At 38.6% G+C, this 24,939-nt stretch overlaps 1 protein-coding gene across 1 annotated transcript in view; it reads right to left on the bottom strand.

Annotated features, from left to right (window-relative positions):
• LOC115220994 (alkyldihydroxyacetonephosphate synthase, peroxisomal) overlaps positions 1–24,939 on the bottom strand; it is a 70,937-nt gene extending 45,998 nt beyond the window's left edge. The window contains exons 1-6 of the mRNA XM_029791212.2: positions 24,627–24,939; positions 16,651–16,740; positions 8,563–8,653; positions 7,975–8,095; positions 3,975–4,049; positions 541–612 (exon numbers count right to left, since the gene is read on the bottom strand). Of these exons, the coding sequence (XP_029647072.1) occupies positions 541–612; positions 3,975–4,049; positions 7,975–8,095; positions 8,563–8,653; positions 16,651–16,740; positions 24,627–24,808 (631 nt within the window). The 5' untranslated portion in view covers positions 24,809–24,939. The remainder of the gene's footprint in view (positions 1–540; positions 613–3,974; positions 4,050–7,974; positions 8,096–8,562; positions 8,654–16,650; positions 16,741–24,626) is intronic.

Raw genomic sequence — 24,939 nt, 5'->3', positions numbered from 1 at the left:
GTCCAGCAGTTGTAGTAATCTATAAATGTTTTATTATTTGTTAATTCAAGATATCTGGCTTATATATTTTGTTCTTTATGTATATGTACAAACTTGACTACCACATTACATTGATGAAACAAGTTACATACAACACCACACCATAAGTCTGCTTGGTAATGTTCCATCTTGGGTAATCTTTTTAATGATAAATAAAGTTTATCATTATTGATGTTAAATCCATTTCCTCCTGCTATATTCCAAGTTGAAATCCCACAAGGAGTGGCTTTATTTTTTATCCTGCTGGGATCAATAAATACCAGTCATGTATTTTGATTATCACTCTAAATTAAAAAGTTGTAAGTTTTAAGTCATTATAAGAAAATTTTCTGAGTTTATGGCAGAAGGTATGGATTTATGTCAAACCAAAGAATTTCACAGGTGGTGGAATATGTAAGGCATCAAAAGCCAAGATAAAAATCTAGTGCTAATCTCTCTATTAAACTAGGTGGTAGAGGAGAAATATAAGCAAGCATATGTAGAAAATTATAGTGTACTTACCTCCAAATGGAATAATCATTACTTTATGCTGACAAGCCAGCTCCACAATTTTGACAACATCACTATGGCATGCTGCAAAGAAATTTTAATCTTAAATTTTTTAAACTCAAGAATAAATCAAACTGATATCTTACTGATAACAGAGAAAGCAGATTATACCAAAACTAACAAACTATAAGGTAAGATGATATAAGACAACATACCAAATTGTAATACATTTCTTGAAAATTTTAATAATTTAATATACTGGATGCCATATTCATTGTTACAGACTACTTGGCACGTAAAAAGCACCATCCGACCATGGCCGTTTGCCAGCCCCGTCTGGCAGCTGTGCCGGTGGCACGTAAAAAGCACCCACTACACTCACGGAGTGGTTGGCATTAGGAAGGGCATCCAGCCATAGAAACACTGCCAGATCAGAATGGGCCTGGTGCAGCCTTCTGGCTTCCCAGACCCCAGTTGAACCGTCCAACCCATGCTAGCATGGAAAGCGGACGCTAAACGATGATGATGATGATGATGACTGCAGACAGATATAGAATTTGAAACCAACTTTCACTACTCATTCCCATGTCTCTCTTGATCTTCCACTTCTGCATGTTCCTACTATTTGGATTGTTTGGCAACTTCTTTAACAAAATATCATCCTCCATACACATCACATCTCCACACTCAAGCAGCCTTCTATCTTTCACACACTATCTCCGATTCTTCTGACACACTGCTTTTCCCTCAGCTCATTTGTGCTACATCATCCATGCATAGCAACATTCTACATCCAACAAAGTATACTCACCTCATTTCATTCCAGTCTTTGCCCATTCAATACATGCAATGCCTGTGTTTTACTACCACACAACATCACACTTTACACAAGCAGCATAAAAACCTGCCTTCTACTCAGAGAAAGAATCCTTTTGTTACCAGCAGAAAGTAACAGCTCTCAGAAATTTTTCCACCACATATTCACTCTGACTTCTGGAATATCCATTTCTACTGCTAATGAGATCACCGAGGTAACAAAAGCTGTTAACTATTTGCAGGAAGCAAACTGAGTATCTCTCTATATATAAACGGCAAAATGTCTGTCTGTGTGTGTCCTTTATACAAATCCACAATTTTTCAGTTAGAGGGCTTACACTTTCTATGGTCATTCAAAACCGTCCAAGGGTGGTCGTGCACATCTTTACATTTCCCCAGTCACCCCGTAAAGCCATTAAGAAATCAATAGAAGTGAATTTTTTGTGAATTTTCTATCCAAAACCCAAACTGCCCGAAACTCGATATGCCAGTTGAATGCCAGCAAGCTGTATGTGATTGGTCGGAGATTTGGACAGTACTCACGTGTATGTGTGCACGCACGCAGCTGTATATGCATGCACTAGCACTATGACCCGGCAACACCAGGTCATAGTGCTAGTTTATTATAATTTATTTCAGATGTTAAGGTATGCAGATATTTTGAAAATAACTCATGGAGTGACAACTGTGCTCTGCATAGTTACAGGCTGCTCTCTGGCAAGGCATAGCACTCGTTTAGCCATCCGGTCAGGAATATAGTGAAGTCATGGGACTGCAGCATGTTGGATTGTGAAGAGGTAGTGGAGGAGCTCAAATGAGCCAATGGTGCTTCTTATATTGATGCTAAGTGGAGGGATCCTAGATCAACGATTAGGAGCACCAGGCTCTATCAAGGGAGTAACTGTAATGCATCCATAAAAGTAGCATCCGTGGTTATGTAATCAGTTAATGAAAGATTCACTATGATTCAAGCTCCCAAACCAAATTCATAATAACGGAATTGGATAGCAACACAGTCATGGGAATCAACAAAAGCAGCAAAAAATACTTCATGTGTGCTCTTGCTGGCAACTAATCATGGGCATCTGCCACATGAGAAGTCTTGTGAAGGCACATGGCCTAGTGGTTAGAATAGCGGCCTCGCGGTCGAGGGATCGCGAGTTCGAATCTCAGACCGAGCGATGTGTGTGTTTATGAGCGAAATACCTAAGCTCCACACGGCTCTGGCAGAAGGTAATGGCGAACTTCTGCTGACTCTTTCACCACAACTTTCTCTCACTCTTTCCTCCTGCATCTTGCAGCTCACCTGCGATGGACCGGCGTCCCGTCCAGGTGGGGAACCTATACGCCAAGGAAACCGGGAAACAGGCCTTAATGAGCCAGGCATGGATCAAGAAGGAACAAACAACATGAGAAGTCTTCCTTTTCTTTCGGCTTGTTTGTAATCCCATTACACCTCTTGTGCACCCATAATTTATGTGTACACCATTTGGTACTCCTGCTAACTCCCTTTCTGCATATCAAGCATAATTACTTAAAAGATAGGAGGAGAGTTTTGCATTCTTTCCTGAAAAAAGAAAAAAGACTTTTGTCTTTGCTAGGTTTACTTCTTGATTTTTGCCTTCACATTGAACGAGGTAGTGAAGCACAACCTTCAAACGTTGGGCCTTACAAGTGGCCGAGACCATTGGAGATATGCTGTGCTTGAGAAGACCCAGCAAGCTAAGTGAGACTGTAACCATGGCCTACGCCAGCGCAGCATAGCCGGCCCATTTAAGAGTATCCTTTAATCATTGGGCAATAAACTATGCTAGCGAAGACCTGCTGAATTAAGTGAGTCATTGTGTGGCCTGATTAGAGTACCACCTGATTAGCACCCATGCCAGTGACACATAAAAAGCACCATTTGAGCATGGTCGATGCCAGTGCCACCTGGCTGGTCCCATGCCAGAAGCACATAAAAAGAACCATTCAAACGTAGTCATTGCTAGCACCACCTGACTGGCTCCCGTGCCAGTGGCACATAAATAGCACCATTCAAGTGTGGTCAATGCCAGTACCGCATGACTGGTTCTCGTGCCGGTGGCATGTAAATAGCACCCACTACACTCTCAGAGTGGTTGGCGTTAGGAAGGGCATCCACCAGTAGAAACTTTGCTAGATCAGATTGGAGCCTGGTCCAGCCTTCTGGCTCACCAGCCCTCAGTTATTATAAGGTGCTGGCAAGGTATATTGTAAGGTACTGGGATTGTAGAGAACGGATATCGCTTAAATCAGTGGTTCCCAAACTATGAGTCGCGAACGGAATCTTAGTGGGTCGCAAAAAGTTATAAAATTACGCATTAGCTTTGATTAACTGCCGTCTATCAAGATACTCAGTAGGGTTAAGTGGGTCGTCATAAACTGGTGTGATAAATAGTGGGTCGTAACTCTAAAAAGTTTGGGAACCACTGGCTTAAATATTCACATGAATATTGAATAAATATGGCTCCTACACAGGAGAAGAAACAACCCAAGGCTTAAATATCGTTTTGAACATTTTCACATTTTCTTAACATACTTCATATTAGTCTCCAATTGTACTTGGACATATTTTAGATTGAATGTTAAAAAACAAAAAACCAACTTACATGGCCAAACCACCAGGTCAGGTATTCTTTCAAATTTTCCTTCTCGCAAGACAAATACTTCATGCAATGTATGACCTGAAGTAGAAAACAAGATAAGATTGAAAACTTTTCATTAATGTTCCCACATCCTCTATCATAAAACATTATATTGTAAACAATCATTATTACAATCTGCCCTTCACTTCATGGGAATCTTATTGTTTCCACTCTACTCTACTCTGCCAACTCTGCATTTGGAGCAGATACTCCACAGCTAAGTAGATCACCTAGGTAACAAAAACTTTCATCTACTTCTAGAAATATATTTTATATTTTATAGGTGCAGGTGTGGCTGTGTGGTAAAAAGCTTGCTTCCCAACTACATGGTTCAAAGTTCAGTCCCAGTGTGTAACAACTGGGACAAGTGTCTTCTACTATAGCCTCAGGTTGAGTAAAATCTTGTAAGTGGATTTGGTAGACGGAAATTGAAAGAAGCCCATCGTATATGTGTGCGTGCCTTTGTGTCTATGTCCCCCACCACTGCTTGACAATCAATGTTGGTGTGATTTATGTCCCTGTTACTTAGCAGTTCAGTAAAAGAGACCGATAGGATAGGTACCAGGCTTAACAAAAAAGAATAAGTACTGGGATCAATTCATTCAACTAAAGACTTTTCAAGGTGGTACCCTAGCACGGCTGGAACAAGTAAAAGATAAAAGTTGGGTGTTAACTACTCTTGTATATCTGTTACTTCTGAAGTCCTTCTCAGTATTCCTACATACGATACTACAGCATTTCTTGTGTCCATAGTATACATTTGGTACAAAGTACACAGTTCCTACCTAACCCTATTCTACATATAGAACATAACCACATCCCAGATGGCAGAGGAATCCAAAGTTTTATTGTTCCTTCTTAGTTTGTTGTTGCTTTCCAAAATAAAAGACTTGCCATTTCACCCTTTTCATGAATTAATCTATTTTCTAAAAACAGTTTTCAAATAGGTTCATCTAATGGAAATATTCTTAGAAGAAATATCTATAGGGTGATCCGAAAGTCTTGTCACTCCTCACTGAAAAGTAATAACAACAGAGGAACAATATAATAATATCAAACACATGTACTGGTTTTAGTATATTCACTTTCATTGATACTGATACTATCACACATCAAGAAGGCCTGTATGAATGCCGTCATTTTCGTGGTACAAAATGATGCGGTGCCATGACCAGTGTGATATTTTACGAAGCTGTGCTTTGGTGATTGTTGCAAAGGCTGCCAAAACAGCATCCTTCAACTGTTGGGTATTTTGGTATTGCTCTTATGAAACCCTCTCTTTGATAATAGAAAATTAAAACAATATTTACAGGTGGTGACAAAATTTTCAGACCGCCCTGTAGATGCAGTTCCTGTATTTTAGTTCTATGGACATGATTAAGAAGGAGATGATTGTCTTTTCCAAAGCTCTTAGTCTTTTGATAACATGGGACATGAATTTACCAATAGTAAATTCCTTATATGTAACCTTAAATCTCTTTAATGGATTATTTAACTCCAATAGAAAATCCAACTTTTAATTAACATCAATAACTTTCCAAATTACCTTAATAACACTGTCCCCGACTCCCTAAAATATCAACCAGTTTAATGAGGAAATGTTTCAAAATAGGTTTTAAGGATAATCTACATTACATTAACTATGAGTTTAGAATTAGGAAGAATAGGTCTACGCATATTTTTAGTATAACAGCAGTAGTCAAGCAGTGGTGGGAAACAAACATACACATATATGACGGGTTTTTTTTCAGTTTCCATCTACCAAATCCACTCACAAGGTTTTGGTCTAGCCAAGGCTACAGTAGAAAACACTTGGCCAAGGTGTCACACAGTGGGAGTGAACCCAGAACCACATGGTTAGGAAGCAAGCTTCTTACCACACAGCCATGCCTGCACCTATATTATTTAATTTATTTAATTGGGTATTTATTTTTGCGTATTTATATTGTTTTATTTACCTATTCATGATAATAGTGAGGCTGTATGATCATTTAAACATTACACTTTTTGCAATGACTAAGTAAATCAAATTTGCTTGAAAGTTTGAATTACAAAGAAATGTTCTGAAATAATTTTGCCATTTATAGCTTCAAAGTATTACAGATATTTGAATAAGCAAAAACAGAGAATATTTACTAAAACAATAAATCTGTAAAACACACACACACACAGTTACATATATATTTTGAAAAAATAATAGTAACATGACTGTCAAAATAAGAATATTCATAACAAATGAACATGGAATAATAGTGCCTCAACCGATAACTCTTGGTTTTTGTCAAGTCACCAGTAAAACTAGAGGCATTAAAACATCTTGTTTTCTGGAAAGGAAATGATATGCTTTACATTGTACCTAGAAAACTTAAGACCTAGCATAAAAGTATGGCAGAAAATGCCCTATCAATTCTCAGAGTTAACTTCAAATGTTTCCCTTCTGCTGAAAAAAAAAGACAAAATTATACCAAACTATCCTCAACTGATTTTGAGAGTAGAGAAAATTTGAGGAGATTCACCAACAGACCTGGATTTTACAGGATTAAAAAAATTCCTTCAGTTATATAAGTATAGGAAAACAATAAAATTACACAGAGTGAAATAAAGAAACATCATCAACATTTAACATCTATTGTCCATGCTGATATGATTTGGACAGTTTGACGAGGGTTGGTAAGGTGAGGGGCTGCACCAGACTCCAGTCTCATTTGGCATGGTTTCTACAGCTGAATGCCCTTCCTAATGCCAACCATTCCGAGAGCGTAATGGGTACTTTTATGTGCCTCTGGCACAGGTGCCAGTCGCATGACACCAATATCTGCCGTGACTATGATTTCATTTACCTTGATGGGTTTACCTTCCCAAGCACAGCATATTGCCAAAGGTCTCAGTCATTTGTCATTGCCACCTTGAGGCCCAACACTCGAAAGTGCTTTTTACATCCTACCAGCGCAGGTGCTTGTTGTGCAACACCAGCCCAGGTACTAGTTATATGACACTGACATTGGCCAATGCTCGAAAAGTGGTTTTTATAAGCCACCAGCACAGGATGCCAATTATGTGACACCAGCATCAGCCACAACTACAATTTCACTTGGCATATTGCCAAAGGTCTTGGTTACTAGTCATTGCCTCTGTGAAGCCCAACATTCAAAGATCATGCTTCACCACCTCATCCCATGTCTTCCTGGGTCTACCTCTTCCACAGATTCCTGGCCACAGTTAGAGATCAGCACTTCTTTACACAACTGTCCTCGACCATACACATCACATGACCATACAAGTGCATTCACCTCTCTTGCACACCACATCTGATGCTTCTTATGCCCAACTTTTCTCTCAAGATGCTTACACTCTGTCATACATGCACATTGACATTGCACATCTGGTGAAGCATGCTAGCTTCATTTCTTTCAAGTCCACGCATGTCCTTGCCAGTCACAGCCCATGTTTCATTACCAAATTTATTTACAAGCTCTTACTCTGAAAGAAAACAATAGTTTATTGGCTTATTTGAATATCATCTACACTACATATTTGGAATCATAAAGGCTTTTTAAAGCTGAAATATTGAATAAATATACTTTCCTCTTTATTGTGTACTGTAAGGGAAGCCACTATTCTGCTAAGTATACATGAGAACAATGCAGGTAAACTACATGACTTCAGGTGAGCTATTTCAAGGAGTAAGTCTGGCACCTGTGTCGGTGGCACATAAAAAACACCATCCGAGCGTGGCCATTCACCAGCCTCGTCTGGCACCTGTGTCGGTGACACATAAAATCACCCACTACACTCTCGGAGTGGTTGGCGTTAGGAAGAGCATCCAGCCATAGAAACACTGCCAGATTTGACTGGCCTGGTGCAGCCTTCGGGCTTCCAAGATCCCCGGTCGAACCGTCCAACCCATGCTAGCATGGAAAGCGGACACTAAACGATGATGATGATGATGATGATGAAGTCTTACCATGAGCTCTGAAAAGTCTGTCTTGGCAGTCATCTGAATAATTAATACCAGTGCGTCGAAGATCAGTGAGGAATTCCTTGTTCTTAACAGGAGGTGGGATATCAGCTGCTGTAATCTCTGGCTGAAGAAAGAAAAGAATTGAAAAGAAAATCAATTTATTTAGCTGTCTTAGCAACAAGTTACCAGTTAACTCCTAGTTTTCAATTCTATTCCCGGGGTTATTGGCTTTTGGTTCCCATCATTGCTGTTGCTTTGCCTCAGCCACAATTCTGTGCCAGTGGCAGTATAAACTGCTAACTCGTTAGCCATAAACTTCAGTCTTCTAATTACTTTCCCCACCTCTCTCTCTCTCTCCAACACGCACACACACACAAATAAAAGTTCACACCAGATAAATATTAACCAGTATAGTCACTTTATATGAATTGTTAGCATTCACATGTTTACAGCAATAACTCTTCATATGAACCTACTTATGACAAAAGCATCAGTTCTTCTCTATTTGCTTCTCACCATTCACCCCGGGCCATTAGTTTCAGGAACAAACACAGTCAAAAAAGAAAGAGAAAGGAATTAGCTAATCCTTACCTGAGCTGCAATCTTATGCTCTAAACTGACACCACATGTCCTCATCATAAAATCTTTTAGATATGGCAACACTTTCTTACTGAGTCGGTAGCTGGAAACAAATATGCAGAGTGCTCAATAACAATAAATGTCAAATTTATAGAGAAAATACTGAATTACAAGAGAAAAGCGTTGAAGAACATATTGTTTCTTTTAATTCTTTTAGTCTGTTTTTTTCTTTTTTATAAAGACAAAGCAAGTAAATTGGTTTCAAATTCTAGCACAAGACCAGCAATTTCAGGGGACAGGATAAGTCGATAACATTGAACCCCAGTGCTCAACTGGTACTTATTTTATTAATCCCAAAAGAATGAAAGGCAAAGTTGACCCTGGTGGAATTTGAACTCAGAATATAAAGCTGGATGAAATGCAGATAAGGCGCAGGAGTGGCTGTGTGGTAAGTAGCTTGTTTACCAACCACATGGTTCCGGGTTCAAGACCTTGGGCAAGTGTCTTCTACTATAGCCTCGGGCCGACTAAAGCCTTGTGAGAGGATTTGGTAGATGGACACTGAATGAAGCCCATCGTGTGTATATGTATATATATATATAGGCATGCATGTGTGTGTGTTTGTGTGTCTGTGTTCGTCCCTGCCAACATCACTTGACAACCAACGCTGGTGTGTTTATGTCCCCGTTACTTAGCGGTTCGGCAAAAGACGATAGAATAAGTACTGGGCTTACAAAAGAATAAGTCCTGGGGTCGAGTTGCTCGATTAAAGGCAGTGCTCCAGCATGGCCACAGTCAAATGACTGAAATAAGTAAAAGAGTAAAAGAGTAAGCATTTCACCCAGCACGCTAATGATTCTGCCGGGTAGCTGCCTTGACAAAGCAAGTAAATTAACAAGAATATTGTAGGTACATCTAAACAATAGTCCTCAGCCATTTAATTATCATAAACAACATGAATATAGCAAAGTGGTCAACAAAAATATGTTTTGAATGTTATTGCAGTATTCATAGAATTTTAAGGACAACATAGAAAATGATATGTGCGGACAACATACTGCCTCAGGTCTCGACCATTATTTTCTCATTATCAAGCCCTATAGCCTAGAAACTATTCCACAGCATGACTAAAATATCGTCATCATTTTCATGCCTGCTTTTCCATGCTGGCATCTGTTTCATGGATCTATTTTAGCATAGAGTCTCAACACTAGTTACAAACCCTTCAATAGCTTCATTGACAGGCTCAGCATCCTAAGATCATACTTCCCCACTTCTTCCCACATTTTCAGTTTTCTCCTCTTCCACAGACCCTTTCCACTTAACATCATATGACACTTTTGCATCCAACTATCGCTTTTTGTACACACCACATATCCATACTCTCACTCGCTTGCTAAGGAAAATCATTTGTCGTCAACAGAATTAACAGTTCCCTGAACTTTTTCTACCCTGTCCTATCTATTGGTTACTATGATTTCACAACACCCACCTCCTCTGCTTAATATGTCGTGACAGTAGCAGAAACTAATCAACTTCTAAGTATTTGAAAGACTTCATTTGTTAGCAGATCTTACTGTTATTTATACTTGAGATTTTATTAAATGTGAATTCCTTCTTCTCTGTCAGTCACAGATAAAGTTCCAGCCTACTCTCTTTCTGCATATTCAGCATAGCCATTTCCCAGATGGAAGTGGTGCTCTGTTTAGTTTCCGACTTTTATCTGAACTAAATTGCCATTTATACCTCTTGGTTCTAAATACTGCTTTGACGTGTAATCTTCCTTCTAATTCTTTGCCTGAAACAGGAGTTTCCATGTACGTCTAGTCTTAAACTCCTCTGCTATGGCCTCAGGGTATCATTAGTTACTAAATTGCATCTCATCTAAACCAATTTTCTCCTTGATTGGTCCATTAACCCTTTAGTATTTAAACCGGCCCTATCCGGCCAAGATATTTAATCTGTTTTATGCTCAAACTGACCACATCCAGGCTCTCACACCTACCCTACAATGTTATTCTACATTAAGTAATTACACCATCAAGATCTTGAAGCTATGAGATAATGCACGATTAATTCAAATCAATGTGAATCAATAGGCATTATGTTTGATAGAATAATCTGAACACTAAAGGGTTAATCTAATACCGTTATAGCTACTTCTTTCTTATTTCCTTTACCTTTGCCCTTCTAACAGCTGACAATGATGTCGCTACACAAATCACTGAGGATTAGCACCTTTCTGCATTGGCTATGCAAGTAACCAGAGCATGTCCTACTTTAACTTGGATCTTGGTGTCTACCCTATGATGCTTTCCCTGTTTTCATATCCTTAATGGCCCTTTTAACCAGTACCAGTCAACATCAACAGCTGGTCTTTCTGTTGACCCGCTTAGGGTAACCCCTCTTTTTCACACACACAACAACTATACATAGCTTAGTTTCCTTGCCTCTGTCTTCTGAATGTCACTGAAAGTGTGTGCACCATCATTCCATATGCACTTTTAGTAAACATCCTGCTTTATTCCTCATGGCAAAGAACATTGGCAGATTTCTTATTTGCTAGATATGTCCAGTGGAGGCGCAATGGCCCAGTGGTTAGGGCAGCGGACTCACGGGCGTAGGATCGCGGTTTCGATTCCAAGACCGGGCGTTGTGAGTGTTTATTGAGCGAAAACACCTAAAGCTCCACGAGGCTCCGGCAGGGATGGTGGTGATCCCTGCTGTACTCTTTCACCACAACTTTCTCTCACTCATACTTCCTGTTTCTGTTGTACCTGTATTTCAAAGGGCCGGCCTTGTCACTCTGTGTCACGCTGAATATCCCCGAGAACTACGTTAAGGGTACACGTGTCTGTGGAGTGCTCAGCCACTTACATGTTGATTTCACAAGCAGGCTGTTCCGTTGATCGCATCAACCAGAACCCTCATCGTCGTAACCGACAGAGTGCTTCCATCCAGATATGTCCAGCATTTTGCTTCTCTTCTAGTTACCTGAAACCCTTCCTTGCCCTCCTCTCCTTCCATTCTTTCTAGAAATGTCTCTTAGCTTTTATAGCTCTGTCTACTAATATACCTATTTCTTTACTGCTCACAAGGGGCTAAACACAGAGAGGACAAACAATGACAGACAAACGGATTAAGTCGATTATATCAACCCCAGTACGTAACTGGTACTTATTTAACTGACCCCGAAAGGACGAAAGGCAAAGTGGACCTCAGCGGAATTTGAACTCAGAACGTAGCGGCAGACGAAATACCGCTAGGCATTTCGCCCAGCTCACCGCCTTCTGTCTACTAATATACCATCACTACGTCGCCCTCTGTTTGCTTGAAGTCTTGTCCATTCACAAATCTGGTCTGTAGCTTGATACAGATTTTCATATAATACAATTTAACATAATTTCAAAGACTGTAATCAGCTTGTAGTGCATTTATGAGCAAAGCAATATTTAGTCGTGTTTAAGGCAGCAAACTATAAGAATCGTTAGCATGCCAGGCAAAATGATAGGGGCATTTCCTCTGTCTTTACATTATGAGCTGAAATGCCACCAAGGTCAACCTTGCCGTTCATCTTTCTGGGGTGTCAATAAAATAAGTACTAGTTGAGTACTGGGATCGATGTAATTGAATTAACTTGACCATCTCCCTCAAAATTGCTGGCCTTGTACCAAAATTTGAAACCAATATTTAGCTGTGTAGCAGCTGCAGATATATGAACAGTGCTCTCACATAAAATGTATTTGCACCTTAGAGTGTTTCTTTATTCACAATTGAGATATTGCAAAATACTTCAACTGATGAATACACCAAGGTTTTGAAGTGCAGTTTTGCTTGTTACAATTGCCACAAAGTATGAGAGATTGTTCCTAAACAGAATGCTGATTTATGTGGTTCTAAAATTATGACAGTTAATAAATTACAGATATGCAACTGTATTTCCATCACAGTATTTCCATCATGGTGAAAATTGTAATACTACGTCATAATTCAAGTGCTCTCAATGTTGGTCAATGGATTAGAAACTATCACATTAACACTTCAAAATATACATTAATACTGAATTTAATCCAATTAAATATGTGTATATGATTTTACATAACAATGATTGTCAGTCTTTCAAATTTGTATTCTGATAAAAAAAGAGCTGAATACGTATTCAGTGTAGTTCCACAAAAAAAGAAATATGGCAGATAAAGGATGTGAAATTTAATTTACTAGTTGTCCTCATAACTCTAGGAACAACCATCAGGACATTGCCATTTCATCATCATCATCATTTAATTTCCATTTTCCATGCTGGTATGGGCTGGACAATTTGACAGGAGCTGGCATGTTGAAGAGCTGCACCTAGCTCCAACTGTCAGCTTTGGCATGGTTTCTATGGCTGGATGCCCTTCCTAAAGCCAACCACTTTACAGAGTGTGCTGAGTGGTTTTTAATATGACATTGGCACATGGGCTTTTTATGTGGTACCAGCACAGGTGCCTTTTATGCGACACCAACTCCAGTAGTGTCACTAAATAGCTTGCAAGACAAAGACCTGTCAGCCGAGAGAGGGAGTGGAATTAAGGGCAGTGGATGTGTGCCAGGCGAAAGGTTAGAGTTTAATGGGGAGACAGAGATAGTTGTCTTACTATAAAGGAGATTCTTTGATATCCCAATAGGACAAGGAAAGAGAGGAAAGGTTAAAGTTAGAGAGAAAGCTAGAGAGAGAGAGTCAGAATGAGAGAGAAAAGTAGGTAGTGTTGGAGATGTATTGGGACCTATCTATAGGGAATAGTGGGGGAGTATTAGAAGTACAGAGAGGACAGAGGAGGATGTTCTATAAGAGTATGAGGGGATATGTTTAGCGATGGGGAGGACATGGCTGTAGCAAGTGATGGTGAGAGAAAAGGGCTGAGAGTGAGGTGTGGTAGATATGTGAGGGCATGGAAAGCGTGTGGATTGGCATGTGAGGGAGAGTGGAGGAGCCTGCAGTGGGTGGCAATCATGGGTAGTGGGACGAAAGGGTGCTGGGAAGATGGGTTATGGTGTAGTTTTGACAGAGAACAGATTATGCGTGTGTATGTGCATGTGAGAGGGGACATGGCTGTAAAGGACATGCCTTTATGTATGGCGGACAATGATTTTATATATCTTAACATGTCTTCTCAAGCACAGCAAATTGCCAGAAGTCTTAGTCCCTTGTCAACATCATCAGAAGTCTCAGTCCCTTCTCATCACTCCATCTCATGTCATCCTGGGTCTATCCCTTCCACAGGTTCCTTCCACAGGTTCCTTCCACAATTAGAGATTGGCACTTCTGTATGCAGTTGTCCTCATCCATACACATCACATGACCATACTAGCACAGTCTTCTCTCTTGCACACTACATCTCATGCCTCTTAAAATTTTTCTCTTAAAATAATTACACTCTGTCATACATGCACACTGACATGACCCACCCAGTTGAGCAGCTGACTTTGTTTCTTTCAAGCCTACACTTGGCCTCCGTAGTTGCAGCCCATGTTTCACTGCCGTATAACACAGCTGTTCAAACACAGGTATCATACAATCTGCCTTTCGCTGTGAGGAAGAGGCCCTTTGTTACCAACAAAAGTTAGTAGCTCTCTGAACTTTGCCCAGCCTGTTCTTATTCTAGCAACTACACTTTCAGAGCATCCACTTTCACTGCTAACTCGGTCACCTAGGTAACGGAAGCTATCTACTACTTCGAAAGATTTCCCCAGACATTTGAGGAAGTCTATTCCTCGTGTTTACTGTGCTGGCACATCTGCCACATTCAAAGACTACTTTCTCTGTTAACCTTCTTCTAATACCACTGCACCTCTTACGCTTCCCTAGTTTGCACTGAATACACTATATGGAATTTCTACCAACGCCTTTTCTATATATCAAGAAGGGCCATCTCCCTGAAGGGATTAGTAATTTGATGTTTTCCAACTTACTAGGATTTTGGTCTTTGTTAAATTAACTCTTAAGGCCCTTTGATTCCAGACCTTGCTTACACACCTGAAATTTCTTCTCTAGTTCTGATAGGGATTCGGCTATAAGAACAAAGTCATCAGTTACGGGAGCACAAAGCAGTGATGTGTATAAATGCAATGTTATTAGCAGTTCGAATATGTTAGTGGCACATTGAAACTTGTAAACAAGCCATTCACTGTGTTTTGTCACAGAGAAAATGTCTCCCTGTAGACAAATGGCATAAATACACCTAAATCAGCTTGCAGTGCCACCTATCCAGACTGTAAGATGCAAGCATTTTGGAGTGGTTATCTCCTCTCCATCACAGAAACTGGACAATGCTGCTACAAGCTGGTATAGGTGTATTTACACCATTTGTCTACAGCGAGAAATTTTCTCCCTGACAAAATACAGTGAATGGCTTGTTTGCAAGTTCAAACGCACCACTGGCATATTCAAAATGGTAATAACATTGCAAAGTCATCAGTGTAGAGGAACTCCCAAGGGCAGCCGCCAGTCTTGAATTCCTCTATATTCTACCAATGGTAATATCTCTTCCTCATCTGTAGCACAATTTAAGCTCAGAACTACAAAGTGAAACACATTTATTACATAAAATATGCCTTTTCATTACACCTATTACAATAGATCTGGCCATTAAAAATCTGGTCTAGCCATTGAAAGTCCAGTTTATTTGTCATAGATGCACTTTTGCAACAGTGAGGTGTGTAGCCTAAAGAACAGGGTGTAGTAAAGTTACATGGCCTAGTGGTTAGGGTGTTGCACTCATGATCACGAGAATGTGGCTTTGATTCCTCTGCCAGCTACGTGCTTTGTTCTTGGACAACACTTCATGTTGCTCCAGTTTGCTCAGCAGTAAATGGGTACCATACCCTGATGACAGATCGACATACAAGGGTGAGATGGTGACTTAGGGAAAATCACTGAAATGGAATTTTCACAAACCACATTTTGTATTCAGTAATTGATAGAATGAATAACACAACCCAAACCCTGAATCCCAACTGGTTGGAATTGGTTATTCAACTTTGTCAAAGGTTGATCGATTGATTATTGTAGCAACAGTAACAAAATATGAATAACTGTTCCTTCAGTTGGTAGACCAGGACTCTAACAACTTCATCAATAATTCCTTGAAAAGGAGGAATGGAAGTTAAGAGTTGATGAAGAGGAAGAACAAAGTCTTACAGATGTTGATCAACTATTTACTCTAATAATCTGAACAGAAATAAACAGAGTTTGTATCTTGCACCAGAATATAGCACAAAACGAGTTCAGTCGCAAGAACCATGAATCAAGTATCGGACAAGAACAGGAAAAATATCATGGTGATATTTATGCAATATTACAAAGAATACATGAATGCACACACATATACATATACACACATAATTTTATTTTAAACCAGCCATACCAAGCCCAAAATATTCTACCTGTCTTATGTTCAAACTAGCCAGATCTAGCCTCTCACACTTACCCTACAATATCATTCTAAAAATAAACAATCACATCATCGAAATATTGAAGCTAGAATATAATACAGGATTAATTCAAGACAATGTGAATTAATAAGTATTACATTTGACAGAGTAATCCACATGCTAAAGGGTTAAATAGTTTGTGCCAGTGGCACGTAAAAAGCACCAACCGATCGTGGCCATTGCCAGCCCGCCTGGCATGTAAAAAGCACCCACTACACTCATGGAGTGGTTGGCATTAGGAAGGGCATCCAGCTGTAGAAACACTGCCAGATCAGACTGGAGCCTGGTGCAGCCTTCTGGCTTCCCAGACCCCAGTTGAACCATCCAACCCACGCTAGCATGGAAAACGGACGTTAAACAATGATGATGATGATGATGAAATTTAGCAATTTACTCAGATACCTTTCTAGGCAAATCTTTTTCTTAAATGATTGTGATGGCCATTTTTCCACTAAAGACTATCAATAATTTAAAGCAAACTTTTGCAGTGTGCAGTAACTGTTTAAAATAAATCACACACAACAATAAATAAAAGATGGTTATGAAAAAATGTTACATATGAGAATTGTATGTTGGTTATGTAAATTTTTACAATAAAATAATCATAATTGTGTTTTATTTACTGACCGATCTCCAGTGAATTCCACTTGACCTGCTTTGTTGACAATAAATTTTGAATCCTTGTAACCCCAGCCGTTCCATTTCAACAGTTCCTGTCTGAAGTTCAAAAGAAAAATCTGATAGTAAAACTAGGAAATGAAGGAAGAAAGGAATACAAAGATACATAAAGAAATAAAATATCTAATATTTGCTCATATAGATGGCTGTGTGGTAAGAAGTTTTCTTCCTAACCACATGGTTCCTGGTTCAGTCCCACAACATGGCAGCTTGGCCAAGTGACTTCTACAATAGCCTCAGGCTAACCAAGCTTTGAGAGTTAATTTGCTAGACAGAAACTGAAAGAAGCCCACTGAACGTGGTCGATGCCAGTGCAACCTGACTGGCCCCCGTGCCGGTGGCATGTAAAAAGCACCCAATACACTCTCGGGGTGGTTGGCACTAGGAAGGGCATCCAGCTGTAGAAACCTTACCAGAATGGATTGGAGCCTGGTGCAGCCTTCCGTTTGCCATGCCAGCATGGAAAACAGACACTAAACGACGCCGCTGAAGCTATATATATATATATATCACGTGATCACGTGACTGACCAGTCCATCAGATGTAGTTACACATCGCTGGTCACAATGCGTTTGCATTGTTTTAGCCTTCGAATGACGCCACCCCACTGGCTAAGCAAGCAGGCCAACAGAAGAAAGAGTGGTGAAAGAGTACAGCAGGGATCACCACAACCTGCCGGAACCTCGTGGAGCTTTTAGCTGTTTTCGCTCAATAAACACTCACAACGCCTGGTCTGGGAATCGAAACCGCGGTCCTACGACCGCGAGTCCGCTGCCATAACCACTGGACCATTGCACCTCCACACATATATATATATCTATATATATATGTATATATATACATGCATACATATATATATATATATATATATATTATATATATATATACATGCATACATATATATATATACGATGGGCTTCTTTCAGTTTCCATCTACCAAATCCTCTCACAAGGCTTTGGTCAGCTGAAGGCTCTAGTAGAACACACTTGTCTGAGATGCCACGCAGTGGGACTGAACCTGGAACCATGTGGTTGGTAAGCAAGCTACTTACACACAGCCATACAATCGACTGATGAGTACAAAAAGACATTATATGATAATAATATGCATTATTTCTTTGATAATATCATTGGTCTTTTTGACAGAAACAGCTGTCGGGGATAATTGAATACTCCATCATTAACAACAAAATCTGCTTCATTTCATTTTATTTGAAAACATTTATTGAACTCATTGAATTAATTCTTACAATGATCATTTGCTTGTGTGTGTGTGTGAGAGAAAGAGAGAGATTATGTGTGAGTCTGTGTGTGCTTGTCCCCCTCCCACCGGCATTACCCCTTGACAACCGGTATTGGTGTGTTTCCATCCTCATAACTTAGCAATTCAGCAAAAGAGACTGATAGAGTAAGTACTAGGCTTTAAAAAAAGTAAGTCCTGGGGTCGATTTGTTTGACTAAAACCCTTCAGGGCAGTGCTCCAGCATGGCCACAGTCAAATGACTGAAACACGTAAAAGAATATAACCATCATTTTTAAGGCCATTCTCTACTAAAGCCAGAATTAGCTTTACAGGCCCCATGGCAGTATCATGATTCCTTATTTAAGCCAGATGCCTTTCCTGCCACTAATTCTTTTAGCTGCTTCTTATGATGACACGCAAGTGTTGTGCTTGCCGGTATCAATAATAAAATTAGAAACATCAAAATAAATCAGGCTTTCTTCAACTCACTTTTAATTGGCATTTTAGCCATAACTTTTTTTTATTCAGGTCGTAACATCCTAAAATTTAGGACTTCAACCTGACATCAGACATTGAGCCAAAGTGAGAGCTTCTGTGTGGCCCCTATGAGGCATCAAATAATGAAGTTCTAGAAATACTATATCTGAAAACAAAAATGGGATGATCAATAATAGACTGCCTTTGACCAGAGGTCTACTCAACCAGGGCAGACAGTAACAATCATGAGTGCATACTAACTCAGTAGTGTAGTATTAAGTGAGTGGGGAGTGAACCACTCAGGGCACATATTTTTGGGGCCCCAAGTAAATGCAATGTTAAAGTCGAAGAAACTGGAAAGAGCGATGACTAAAGTTGAAAAAGAAGTTTGGTGTGCGTTTCATGATGTAGTTCATGGATTTCTAGGAAACCACAAGGATCCTAATTACAAACAGCTGGTAGCAAAGCTTATTGAAAACTTCAAGAAAATGGGTTGTCGTATGTCCTTAAAGGTTCATTTTTTGCACTCTCACCTAGATTTTTCCCCGAAAACTTGGGTGACGTCAGTGAGGAGCATGGTGAAAGATTTCATCAGGACATCACAACAATGGAAAGAAGATACCAAGGACGATGGGATACTGCCATGATGGGAGATTATATATGGTCTCTAGTCAGAAGAGATGAAGGTATACACTCCAGAAAATCTCGATCGTCAAAGCACTTCTCATCTTAAGAAAAGAGTTATCAAGGCATTTACAGTGCAGAGTTTTATTGTTTCTTTTTGTTCTAACTAATATTATATATCCTAAATACTTTTCAATATATGAAAAAGTACTAAATGTTGAGTAATTATCCTTACAATACTAGAATAGATTGAACCAACAAAGTGCTGTAGAGAAAAGTTACAAATATAACGAGCAAATATGAAATTAGGAATAAATAAATAACTATCGATGTTACGTCAAAATGAATGTGACTTTTTAATTTAGTGGCAAAAAATGCTTATATGAGCATTAAAAAATACAAATAAACAAAACATGTGTTACATTGTGTTATTAGTTTCTACTCCATAATTTTCCATAATGGAAATAACATTCATCAAAACCTTCATATATAATCACTCTTCTTGATTATTTTTACGAGTCATATCCTTCAATGCTCACATTATCTCACCCAGACAAGATCACCTCATTGCTGGTAATTAAAACTGTCACTTGATCAGTTTCTCAGAAAACTAAGTAACAATGTAGGCCATCCCTTAACTATTTCTCACCCCACTAGCATTTCACCTTGAGATATACTAAAGTCCATATTAGTTGTTCTGTGGACAAACAAGCCTAGATATGGGCACCTTTCAGTTTCAATACACTATCTTGGGATACATTCTATACTTTGGTTCACTTTTTCAATTAACCAGTTCAACTGAGCAACTACTTTAATGCTTGAGTTTGCATTCATTCATATTTTTTTAACAAATTTCTTGAAGCCTAATACACCTAGCAATAGCAAACATGGCTTCAGTACAAATATAACTCATGAAAAAAAACTAAGTTTAATTCAAACTAAATCTGGGTAGTTGAAAAATGTGTCTACTATATATGCTTTCTTCAGTGGTACAGCATGGGTTGTGTGGAGTATGCAGATTATACAGGGTGGCCACGTTATATATGTGTACTTACTGTAGTTGAAGGTATGCTACATTTAAAGGCAGGGACAACCAATTTGGCTACCACGTGGGGCAGCCAAAAGACATGCTGTATCATCGGCTTTCCTCTTCAACTCATATTTGCTGTCACATATCGACCAATCTGACTACAATCAGAGAGAGCTGATGCATTTTGTCTCTGGTATTTCTGACTAACACCGTAATTACTAAACCTATGACTCCCACAGGATTTCCATCTCATGATAAAGCCAACAAGTGTGCTACTCTCACAACCCACTATAGACTGTCAGTTTGATACTTGTTCCAGGTAGTTACCTTGGAAACATTTTTAATTGTTCCTGTACCGTTCATGTTTTCTTGAAAAATAGCTCTCACTGATTGTGATTATTACTACTTATAAGTAATCTACAGAGTTCTGTTTCGTCATCATCATCATTTAACGTCTGTTTTCCATGCTGAGCTGGACTGGACGGTTTGACCAGAGCTGGCAAGTTGTTTTGGTATGGTTTCTACAGTTGGATGCCCTTCCTAATGCCAACCACTTTACAGAGTGTGCTTGATGCTTTTACGTGGCACCACACGGGCACTTTTATGTGACACTGCACAGGCGTTTTTACGTGACACTGCACAGGTGCTTCACTATATCTTAAGCCACTTTTATGCATAAAGTAATTTTTTTAAAGATTCTTCTACTTCAATTGTTCAGGCATATTTCAAGAGCAAAGATTCAAATGTCAAAATTTAATCAGCCATCTAGCATCCTACAAATTCCTTATAATAAGAAGTTCATAAATTGAAGGATGTTATATTCCATGATTCATCATCGTCATCGTTTAACGTCCACTTTCCATGCTGGCATGGGTCTGACTGAGGGCTGGCGAGCTGGAAGGCTGCACCAGGCTCCAATCTGATCTAGCTCATTTGAAGTGTGCAAGGGACTTTTTGATGAAACCTGAACACTTTTGGAACTCAAGTTATTCAATCACAACAACAGGACTACCGTTTGGAGGGAAAAGGGGAAGCCTACAATCCAAAGAATACCATCCCTACCATCAAACATGGCTGAGGCAGTATAATGCCATGGAACTGCTTTTCTGCTAAAGGAAAATTAATTCAAAATGAAGGAACAATGAAAAAAGAGAATTATCTCAATGTTTTGATTGGAAACCTAAAGTCATCAGTAAAGCAACTGAAATTAGGACACAATAGGATCTTCAAGCAGGTCAATGATCCCAAGCATACCTTGCTTTTAATCCAAAATTGATTAAGAGAAAAGAAGACAGATGTATTCCCGTGGCTGGCTCAAAGCCCTGACTTAAACCAGATAAAAAAACTTATGGTGGAAGCTAAAGAAAAAGGTGAAAGCAAAAGGCCATCAAATTTGAAGCAGTTGGAAGAATATGCAATTGAAGAATGGAATAAAATTCCTTCTTATTTGTGCCTGGAGTTAATTGAAAATCACCCTCACAAATGGAAACAAGTTATTAAGCATAAAGGATACACTATTGATTGTCAAATGTTATAGAGGTGCCAATAATTTTGAACCATCCAATTATTTTGTTTTCAGCTTTGCCTATTAAAAATAAATTGTTTTGTGTTCCTTAAAAAATTGTGCCTACATTGACCAAAACTTTTATAAGCAGATACTAATTTTAGTGGGAAATTCAATAAAAACTCATTTTTGACAAAAGATGCCAATAATTGTGATCAAGCTTTGACGACCCAGCAGGGAGCCTGCACATGAAACCATTTTCCACCATTCCATGCTTTTTGTATGTAAGTTGGTGGGGTTCACTTTGAACACTAATTTTATCAAAGTGATGTACTGGCCACCTCAGACACTAAATGAAGAGCATTCTTGGAGACCAAAACCTGCACCACAACACAGACAGTGTCTGACAATATTTGTGGGTGTGTGAAAATGAAAGTGAGTCGGAGGGGGGTATTTTTCAGTGTTGGCAAAGTCAGTAGACATCCACTGATTCAGACTACATTGTAAATAGTTAGAGTAAATTGTAAATAAGCAGCTCTCTGATAGAATCACAATTGCTACTAGTCAGATAGATTTCCAATTAGCAATAACTTTTTATAAGAATAGGATACTGAAAGAGAACCGATGCTCCAATTTATGGGGTTCCTGTTAGAAGAATTTATCTAAGGATTGTAGGAAACTAGATGGTTGGTTATTGTCTCAAATTGAAGTCTTTGCTCTTGGAACATACCAGTAAATTGTAAATCCTATCAAAGTTATACTGAAAATTCAATTGTCAGTGGCTCAAAACGTTTCGCATTTATGTTAATACGACATCACATTATTGCCAACAACCAAAAAAGGATTGACAGTTGTAACTAATATTTCTTTACACTGTTTTGACTTAATAAATAAGTCTTGGCAACAGTGACATAACTTGACCTTCTTACTGCCCAAACGGTCCTTAACTTTGCCAGGCAGCTCACATAAAACACAATATATGTAAAATGCCATCCATGGTCAACCCTCATTGAACAAGGCTATCATCAGGTGTTTTTATTGAAGCCACGCCATCAGACACAATATATCTAGGATTACAATATCTTTCTAGTTTTCAGTAAGGTATTAATTATCTAAAGGAGATTTAGCTCAGATCATTTAGCTACTATTTCAATTAGGTCAAGCAAGCATTTGTTTCAACTCTCAAGCTTTGATTCCTAGTTAGAACCACCTTCTTTCCATTTCAATTGCCACTGTTTACAAATATAATTAACTGTTTCAGTTAACACTACAATTACCAAAACAGATTCTCAATATATGTAACTGCAGACTCAATGAATAATGTTACCAAAACCAGGGAAATTCAAACAAAATATAAGTAATTCATATATATTCCCTGTTCTTATCCTCACTGACACCCACTAATGCCCTTTTATATATGTATGAATGACCACCACAAGGCTCAGTTCTATGATCTCTTGAAGAATTGCTCACTTTTCAATAATTTTTCGAGAGAAAAACCAACAGTATACAAACTGTTACAAGATTAATCTAAATACATTTTCTCCAATATTTACATTACAATTTTATTTTCGTTTACTGTATAGGATGGGATGTAAAATTGGTAGCCAGGGCAAAACAAGTAATTTCTCGTTTCTCATTATTTTCTCCCTACCAACTTGAAGTTATTAAATTGCAAGTATTGTATCATCATTTTCTACTGTTGCATCATCTTTGAGAGTAAAAATTGTTGAGCATAGTTGCTGTTGTTGAAGTTGAGAAAGTTTGAAACATAGGTGACTGGTACTCTTATTTCAAGAAATTTTTCTTCAACTTTGACCCAATTGTAGTTGAGGTTGCTAATGAAATATCTGGGTAATTTTTTGTGTTTAACAATCAATATTCTTTGCTATGTTGATTCCAAGTCAATATTTTCCCACATTAATGTCTAATTTGAAAATTTTCGATTTTCAGAAAATGATTTCTAAATAGGGGCAAAATGAGTAATAACTAATTTAAATTATTTCTTCTCTTTAACTGCACGGTGTGCAAATATATCAGGGAGAGTGCCACTCCAGCAGATCTTGAAGGAGATATAGATATAATTTTAAAGTGGAGCTTTTAGATTTAGTCGAGTTTCGTTAATTTTATATCAGGTGCCATTTTTCCATGACCCTCTTTTATTTGACCTAGATATTTTTAATTTGTGTTGCATTTCTGATGTTCAAAGGATAGATATTGATGTGTATGAGTCTTTCTTCAAATGTAATTCTGGAGAATTAAGGAGTCTTTTTTTTTCAACTGTAATTCTGAAGAACTGAAGAAGTAAAATTATCTAGTCTTGTTTTATTCATTTTGTCCCAGCTAAATTTTTCGTTTATATGCACAAAGAGCACGGTGACAATTTTCTGAAATAGTTTTTCTGAATATGTTATATATTTCTTTACTACCCACAAGGGGCTAAACACAGAGGGGACAAACAAGGACAGACAAACGGATTAAGTCGGTTACATCGATCTCAGTGCGTAACTGGTACTTAATTTATCGACCCCGAAAGGATGAAAGGCAAAGTCGACCTCGGCGGAATTTGAACTTTTTTGAATTTTCTGAATATGTTTTAGTGTTTTTAATGCATTTACAGACGGTCACTTGCTTAACTGATATAGTTTTAGTAAAGTAGTGGACATTTGTAAGAAATATATTTTCCCTCAAAGTCAAAAAAGGTGTAAATCTTTCACGTTCTGCCCACCGATCCACCTTATATGATATTACATGTATAGGTTACTTATATACAGGTAAACAAAAGCAAACGTGTAATGTAAATATCAAAGAGAAAATGTTTACAATGGAATGATTCCTTCCATTTGCTTCTGCAGAGGTCACTTCCGGTTAACATTTCTGGGGTAGAATTTAGACATCGATATTCGGACAATTATGTAAAAATGCGAATTTCTCCGGCTATAATAATTTGCAGCTTATATAATAAGTAAATTTTTTACAATAACAAAAAGGGTGGGGCCAATAAAAAATAGTAAGAAACATAATTGAAGAGAATCGGTGCGACTAACCGGCGTTTTGGTATCGTTGGTGCCTCTTGATCGACATATAATTTATCGAAATTATCTTTAGAGTCTTTCATTTGCACTTGCACTGTGTCTGTTATCAATTCAGAACTATCTGTGGCGTGTTGGGGGACACTGGAAGCCCTTACACTCTCGTTCACGTCGGGTATACGTCCGTCGTCCGACATGGTTCCACCACATGTGACGATCAGTTTCAGAATAAAGGTCGAGAAAAAGCTGTTCGTTTTTTTTATTCAAAGATTCCGTTAAACCTACAACACTGATATGGCGGACTATGAACTCTACACACACACGCACC

The sequence above is a fragment of the Octopus sinensis genome, linkage group LG17 (assembly GCF_006345805.1).
Source record: "Octopus sinensis linkage group LG17, ASM634580v1, whole genome shotgun sequence".
Lineage (NCBI taxonomy): Eukaryota > Metazoa > Mollusca > Cephalopoda > Octopoda > Octopodidae > Octopus > Octopus sinensis.
Note: the sequence above shows the minus strand (reverse complement) of the source record. Positions and strands in the feature narration are given on the sequence as shown.